Below are 8,803 nucleotides of genomic sequence, written 5' to 3'. Positions count from 1 at the left end.
TCCCCTGGAAACTTCCTGGTTTGATCGAATAGAAACTTCTTGCACTTATCCACCTCATGATCTGCATTTTATACAGAGTTGGTGTGTTTAGGGTCGTAGAAGCTGATGTTTAATTCATTTAATGTCAGCACAATAGTTTCTCTTTATAGACACAAGCTACTTCCCTAAAATCACTTCCCTTACCACACTGGTTTGCTCCTTTGAACAGTATGAATAATGCCACATTTGACTTCAGTGTCATTTCAGTGTATTAGAAGTAAAACATGGAAATGCGAGAGCAAACCGAAGATCCTGAACCGAACAACATCGAAAATACTGAACCAGACCACAAGAAGTCAACAGAAAAGGTTAGTTGGTAATTTCTGGATATTTTCAAAGGAGTCATACTGTATCTTTGTTTATGGCTTAGCACATGGTCGCTTATCACCATGTGGTGCAATCATTGTTTTTCAATCATTCATTTGTGAGGTTATGGGTGTTCCTCACACCAATGTGGGTCATGGTTGTACAGTGTCTTCAGAAAGTATTCACACCCCTTGACTTTTTCYACATTTTGTTGTGTTACAGCCTGAATTTTATGTGTGGGGTATAGAGATGAGGTAGTCATTAAAAATCATGTTAAACACTATTATTGCACATCAAGTGAGCCCATGCAACTTATTATGTGACATTTTTTGGTTTGCAATAACAAAGGGGTTGAATACTTATTGACTCAAGACATTTCAGCTTTTCATTTTCTATTATTTTGTAAAATTGTCAAAAAACAGAATTCCACTTTGACATTATGGGGTATTTATTGTGTGTAGGCCAGTGACAAAAAAATCAAAATGTAATCAATTTTAAATTCAGGCTGTAACACAACAAAATGTGGAAAAAGTCAAGGGGTGTGACTACTTTCTGAAGGCACTATATGTTTACACGTAATCTCAATGACCTATGTCACGTTACAGTACACTTTGGATAACAAGGTTCATTCTGATTCTTCTCCACCATGACCCACTTATATGGGCTAATCAGATATTGGATGTGATGTGGTGTGGATTATCCACTGTTCAGAGTGTTTCTAATTGCTGGTTATATAACCACGTGTTCTAAGAAGCTATATTACCATGTGTGATCCGGATGGACCCAGACAGACCCAGATTCCTCAATGTACAACGTGCTCTATGCACACTCACTGGACTGTACCCACACACTCACACATACTACACTGACACTCCAACACACACACACACAATTGCCTAGTCACTTATACCCTTACCCACAGTGCCTTCATAAAGAATTTACATACCCTTTGACTTAATACACATTTTGTTGTTACAGCCTGAATTCAAAATGGATTAAATCGATTGTTTATCTCACCCATCTACACACATTACCCCATATTGACAAAGTGAAAACAAGTATTTAGAAATGTTAGCAAATGTATTGAAAATTAAATACAGAAATATCTAATTTACATAAGTATTWACACCCCTGAKTCAATACTTTGTAGAAGGACCTTTAGCAGCGATTACAGCTGCGAGTCTTTCTGGGTAAGTCTGTAAGAGCTTTCAACACATGACTTTTGCAACGTTCTTCTCAAAATTGTTCAAGCTCTGTCAAATTGGTTGTTGATCATTGCTAGACAACCATCTTTAGGTCTTGCCATAGTTTTTCAAGTAGATTTATGTCAAAATTGTAACTCGGCCACTCAGAAACATTCATTGGTAAGCAACTCCAGTGTAGATTTGGCCTTGTGTTTTAGGTTATTGTCCTGCTGAAAGGTGAATTAATTTCCCAGTGTCTGGTGGAAAGCAGAATGAACCAGGTTTTCCTCTAGGATTTTGCCTGTGCTTAACTCCATTACATTTTTATCCTGAAAAACTCCCCAGTCCTTGCATATTACAAGCATACCCATAACATGATTCAGCCACCACTATGCTTGAMAATATGGAGAGTGGTACTTAGTAATATGTTTGGGGCAAATCCAATACAACACTTTGTATTCAGGACARAAAGTTMATTGCTTTGCCATATTTTTTGCAGTATTACTTTAGTGCCTTGTTGCAAACAAGTTGCGTGTTTTGTTGCGTGTTTTGTAATATTTGTATTCTGTACAGGCTTCCTTCTTTTCACTCTGCCAATTAGKTTAGTTTTGTGGAGTAATCCATCCTCAGTTTTCTCTTATCACAGCCATYAAACTGTTTTAAAGTCCCAATTGGCCTCATGGTGAAATCCCTGAGCGGTTTYCTTMCTCTCTGGCAACTGAGTTAGGAMGGACGCCTGTATCTTTTTAGTGACTGGGCATATTGATACACCATCCAAATTGTAATTAATAACTTCATCATGCTCAAAGGGATATTCCCTATTATTGCACACAGAGTGAGTCCATGCAACTTATTATTTCATTTAAGTACATTTTTACTCCTGAATGTATTTAGGCTTGCCATAAGAAAGGGGTTGAATACTTATTGACTCAAGATATTTCAGCTTTTCATTTGTAATTAATTTGTACAAATTTCAAAAAAACGAATTCCATTTTGACGTTATGGGTTACTGTTATTTTGTGTAGGCCAGTGACCAAAAAAATCTAAATTGAATCCATTTTAAAATAAGGCTGTAGTACATAAAAATGTGGAAAATGTCAAGGGGTGTGAATACTTTATGAAGGCATATTACCTCAAATACCTCAATTACCTCGTGCCCCTTTACATTGACTCGGTACCTGTGCTCCATGTACAGTGCCTTGCAAAAGTATTCACCCCCCTTGGCATTTTTCCTATTTTGTTGCATTACAACCTGTAATTTAAATTGATTTTTTATTTGGATTTCATGTAATGGACATACATAATATAGTCAAAATTGGTGAAGTAAAAAATAAATAAAAATTGTTTCAAAAAATTCAAAAAAACAAAAACGGAAAAGTGGTGCGTGCATATGTATTCACCCCCTTTGCTGTGAAGCTCCTAAATAAGATCTGGTGCAACCAATTCCCTTCAGAAGTCACATAATTAGTTAGATTGCACACAGGTGGACTTTATTTAAGTGTCACATGATCTGTCACATGATCTCAGTATATATACACCTGTTCTGAAAGACCCCAGAGTCTGCAACACCACTAAGCAAGGGGCACCATGAAGACCAAGGAGCTCTCCAAACAGGTCAGGGACAAAGTTGTGGAGAAGTACAGATCAGGGTTTGGTTATAAAATAATATCTGGAACTTTGAACATCCCACGGAGCACTATTAAATCCATTATAGAAAAATGGAAAGAATTTGGCACCACAACAAACCTGCCAAGAGAGGGCCGCCTACCCAAAACTCACGGACCAGGCAAGGAGGGCATTAATCAGAGGCAACAAAGAGACCAAAGATAACCCTGAAGGAGCTGCAAAGCTCCACAGCGGAGATTGGAGTATCTGTCCATACGACCAYTTTAAGTCGTACACTCCCCAGAGCTGGGCTTTACGGGAGAGTGGCCAGAAAAAAGCCATCTGTTAAAAATGTTGTATCAAGACTACCTAAAYGTGCCWAATTTGTTTATTAATAACTTTTCATGTTCAAAATAGTGCCCTCTCCTCAAACAATAGCATGGTATTCTTTCACTGTAATAGCTACTGAAAATTGRACAGTGCAGTTAGATTGACAARAATTTAAGCTTTCTGCCAATATCAGATGTCCTGGGAAATACTCACAACCTCATGCTAATCGCATTAGCTCAACTACATTAGCTCAACCATCCAGTGGAAGGGACACCGATCCCGAAGAAGTTATTAAAGAAAAAAATAAGCAAACATGTTTGGTGTTTGCCAAAAGAAATGTGGGAGACTCCCCAAATAAATGGAAGAAGGTACTCTGGTTAGATGAGACTAAAATTGAGCTTTTTGGCCATCAAGGAAAACGCTAAATACATGGCGCTAAATACAGGGAAATGATTGAGGGAAACCTGTTTGTCTTTCAGAGATTTGAGGCTGGGATGGAGGTTCACCTTCCAGCAGGACAATGACCCTAAGCATATTGATAAAGCAACACTTGAGTGGTTTAAGGGGAAACATTTAAATGTCTTGGAATGGTTTAGTCAAAGCCCAGACCAGACCTCAATCCAATTGAGAATCTGTGGTATGACTTAAAGATTGCTGTACACCAGTGGAACCTATTCAACTTGAAGGAGCTGGAGCAGTTTTACCTTGAAGAGTGGGGAAAAATACCTGTGGCTAGATGTGCCAAGCTTATAGAGACATACCCCAAGAGACTTGCAACTGTAATTGCTGCAAAATGTGGCTCTACAAAGTATTGACTTTGGGGGGGGGGTGAATAGTTATGCACGCTCAAGTTTTCTGTTTTTTAAAAATGTATTTTCTTATTTCACAATTTTGTAATATTTTGTATCTTCAAAGTGGTAGGCATGTTGTGTAAATCAAATGATACAAACCCCCCAAAAATCTATTTTAATCTATTTTAAAATAGGAAAAATGCCAAGGTGGGTGAATACTTTCGCAAGCCACTGTATATAGCCTCGTTATTGTTTCTGCTTTCCATTGTTGGGAAAGGCCTTGTAAGTAAGCATTTCACGGTAAAGTCTACACCTGTTGTATTCGGCGCATGTGACAAATATAATTGTATTTGATTTGGAAGTGCTGATTCCACCAGAGGAATCATGTTTCTTAGAAGCCTTAGAGCATTTCAAGCACTTAGCATGAGTCTGCGCCCTGCTGCTCACCATCTTTGCCAATTGTGAGTGTCATCTTTATCCACCATTCAGTGGATATAAAGTTAATATACCCTAATAATAAATAGAATATCAGAGGATAAATAATTATATCACGTGATAGTCTTCCGTGGGCAAGTTAATCACACAGCTGACCAAATTACAAAAATGTAACTTCTGGGTTAATAGAGATTAATCACCTGGTAACAATTTGTTCATTTACATTTTAGCAAATGTCTATTTTCTTGTCTGATACTCAATCCCATTCAAAAAGAATGGAAATCATTGAAGTTTCACCCATTCTGGCCTTCTTCAGAATGCTTGCAACTTTTGCTTTGTGAACTAAGGTAACCCTAACCCTAACCCTACACTTCTTTAAGTAACTTTTTATTTGTCCAACACTTTAGTATCAATGAGTGTAACACTGTGTCAGGCTAATACAACACCACTGTTTTTTATGGTAATTTACACAATGGACTATTTCTGTAACCCACTGTGATATGGGTATACATGTTCAAAGTGCCATTTAAAACAGTACAGTTAATTTGACCATAAGCATATTATTTTTTCAAATCTACAGCATTTCAGTCTGGTCACTGGTCACTGGTCACTATTCCATTTTATTTTTGGGGGTCATTTTCAATTATAATAAACAACCCCTCCACCCTTCCCTAGTGGTCCCCTGCAGTCTACAAAATCACACCAGAGGTATGTATGCCTTCCCTTTGACACCAGCGGTATGACACTCATTTGATTTAGCTGGTGATTAGTGGACTGGTCAATCAGGTCACTTTAGGTGTTATTTTGTTTCGGTATATTTGGTATTGCCATGTTATTTTACCGTGACTATGTTGGTCTATTATTTATAAAATCCATGCAAATATTTATCTGTCAGGTGAATTTAGCAGAGCAGGTATAAAAAAAATTGTTGTTCAAAACATGTGGAATGGTTTGATCCATTTCCCACCTTGAACCTCTTGCGTAGCCCATTTCACGTTCTCTTCCTTCACACATGTTGGAGAAAGGTAGGCTTGTCTATATCTGCTCTGTTTATCCTGTGATAACATTTTGTAAATATCACTCTATTCCCACTAAATATAGATACAATATCGTCAACTTTATTTATGTTGGAATTCAGTTTTTGAATGTTATTTTGTACACAAGCTTAATAGAATGTTCCCTATAATCTTGAGCACGAGCTGCTATAGCTAGCYAACGTTAGCTCTCTGTTGTTTTTAGCAATTTGCTAGCAATGCAGCTTAGCTACCTAGCACTTTAGCTACCGGTATGCTGTTTTTTTCCTTTTGTAAAACGAGTATTCATTGTGTTTTCACTGGTCATGCACTGAGGGTTATTGCTTTATCCAACAGGCATGGATGCAGTTAATAAATTGAGCTGAAGGATGTTGTTTTCCTTTTCAATAGCTACGTGCAGACAGACAAATAATATAGCTAGCTAACATTAACCCCATTCCGTACAAATTTGCGTAAGCGCGACATTCAAACGAGGCTACAAAGAAAACTAATGGGACTGTTGACTTCCAAATCCGGGGTGTGAACTAGGTTTCTATTCAAGCGTTGATCGACATGGTAATGGCTCTATAGTATTGGAGAAAAGTTGAAAAAACTGACCCTCCGTTACATCTTGACGTGTCATGTCGTAACGTACAGCACGCATAAAGCAACTATTTCTGTCTTACAATCTCTCTCCACCAGGTGTAGCACTTCTCTCATCGTTTAAAAACAAGAAATGGACAGTGACGGGGGTAAGGAGGGGATACCTAGTMATTTTTTCCGTCATCATTGCATGCGATCATCATTCTCAAAGCCGCTGTTTACTTCTAAGATCACTTTAGCACTGCCCTAAAAACCCGATTCAAATTCGACACAAACCTTCAAATAGGTATGTAATGACACATTATATAAACTCGTTATATTGTTTTATTTACATTTTAGAGGTGATAAGTTGGACAGATCGAGTGAAAAAAGCAATTTTCCCACACKACATCTGTCCTTCTCACTATCACGCATTAGTTTCGCTWCCCCACCCGCCATTTTTAAAAAGACCCGAAGGAGCTCATTGCCTTCTTGAATTATGCAGAAACGGGCAGCGTGAAGGTCTCGGCATGAATTCTGTTGGAAAGGGGAGAAATKGTGCTTTACAATGGTATTGCAATTACAGTTGATCTGGAAGTATTACATTTTTTGGGCGCTAAAATAAGGTCAATTGTAAGGACCAAGGMGATGTACGAGTTTACGTGAGTTTACGTTACTCAGCTCCACCCAGACAGCTGTGTTGGTGTCATCCTTATCTACTAGCTATAACACAGAATAAAACCTTTTACACATGCTTCAATTATACATGTCCCGCCTCTTTATCGCAGGTTATTATTGTACAAATTACCGGGATGTTATAATTGACAGTCAATCGTTTCCTCCAATGCGTAGGCCGACAACTGCCTTTACAGCAACAAAAAAAATCAAGATCACGTTATAATCGTAATATAATACTAGGCGCAAATGAATTAACAGTTTCAATAATGCTCTGTAATGATGGGCAACCCCAAAATTTGAAGTGCTGCAAATTGTTTTAATTTAAAAATGTAACTCATAGTCAATGGAGAATGTAATTGGCTAAGTGTGCAGTACCTTGCAGTAATGAACGTATTTAAACTTCTCCCCCCTCAGCAAGCAGGATTTATTTTTTGATGCAACAGTCACATTAGAAACATCTATTCCCATGTTGCAGTGAAGCAATTACTCGTTGCTTAATTATATTGCAACCACAAGTAACATTTTGACAATAAATTGGTTAACTTTAATGAGAAAAACATTAACAGATTCTGAACCTTCTATTGGAATGTAATTGAATTCCATACACATCTAGAAATACATTAACAGATTCTGAACCTTCTATTGGAATGTAATTGAATTCCATACACATCTAGAAATTCTCTGTCCAATTGAAATATTAGCCCAAGTGCACTTGTTACCACTCTCCTTCCTCACAGTGGCTCTTTGTACTACACTGTGCCTTGGTCTTGTTGAGTCACCCACAGTAGAGGCTGGTTGCCTTGGTGAATGATACAATGCATTTTAACCTCGGATCTAAATCCATTCATCCTCATGAAATGCAGACATATTTCTGTTCACACAGTAGAGTATTGTTCTTAGAGATGAAGAAGGTGTGGGGAATTCATTTGAGTTCAGTCAAAAACAGAGGCGCAACGATTTGATTTTCTGCAAACATTTCTCAGGGGTTTCACTTGCTGATCGGATGACTGTGAGGAACTTTTTCATTTGTATTATTCGAAGATAAATATTTAACCACCAATCTATTGTACCTGTGCAATAATCAAAAGAGTGACTCATCCACTGTTAGGATTATTTTGCAGTTTTGTAATCTCTATAGGGATTTCAAACATTATTTAAAAAATTTGACTAGGCAAGTCAGTTAAGAACAAATTCTTATTTTCAATGAGGGCCTACCTGGGAACAGTGGGTTAACTGCCTTGTTTAGGGGYAGAAYAACAGATTTTTACCTTGTCGGCTCGGGGATTCGATCCAGCAACCTTTCGGTTACTGGCCTAACACTCTAACCACTAGGCTACCTGCCACCCCTAACATGGCTGTAATGAGTGGGTTACTCAGAATGATTAAGCAGTCAAAAGGTTGTGATGTAGCCTAATGATACACTGATTAAATTGAGAACAATATAATGAAGAGCTTTAGGCTAACTGTGCTATATTTAGCTATAACTGGATACGTTTGTAAAGCTGCAAGGTTTAATCATCCCTATGGGGAGGTACACTGTATCCTGTCACAGTAATACAATATTGCAATATTTTATTCTCATACACATACAGCTGATCTGTCTACTCAACATGCCCTAACCCTTGTCACATTGCACATGTTGGCATTGAATTGACCTGATGGTTGTTTTTGAAGCAGTAACATTCTCTCTAGGACATACGGGGAGGCCCAGATACATCAATGGATTGTCCTTGTAAGAATATGCCTGGGTCTCACTCTGACCTTGATTGGATTGTATATGAAATGCAACTGTACAATGACATGACCTCTGAAATGGCTTTAATGTGGTATGTGTTTTTTT

General features: G+C 37.9%; 1 protein-coding gene across 1 annotated transcript in view; it reads left to right on the top strand.

Annotated features, from left to right (window-relative positions):
- Window positions 1-210: 210 nt before the first annotated feature.
- slc2a9l2 (solute carrier family 2 member 9, like 2) overlaps window positions 211-8,803 on the top strand; it is a 265,165-nt gene continuing 256,572 nt past the window's right edge. Inside the window, exon 1 of the mRNA XM_023985678.2 lies at window positions 211-347. Coding sequence (XP_023841446.1) covers window positions 264-347 — 84 coding nt within the window. The 5' untranslated portion in view covers window positions 211-263. The remainder of the gene's footprint in view (window positions 348-8,803) is intronic.

This window comes from Salvelinus sp. IW2-2015, linkage group LG1 (genome assembly GCF_002910315.2).
Source record: "Salvelinus sp. IW2-2015 linkage group LG1, ASM291031v2, whole genome shotgun sequence".
NCBI lineage: Eukaryota > Metazoa > Chordata > Actinopteri > Salmoniformes > Salmonidae > Salvelinus > Salvelinus sp. IW2-2015.
This window is presented reverse-complemented; position numbering and strand designations above follow the sequence as displayed.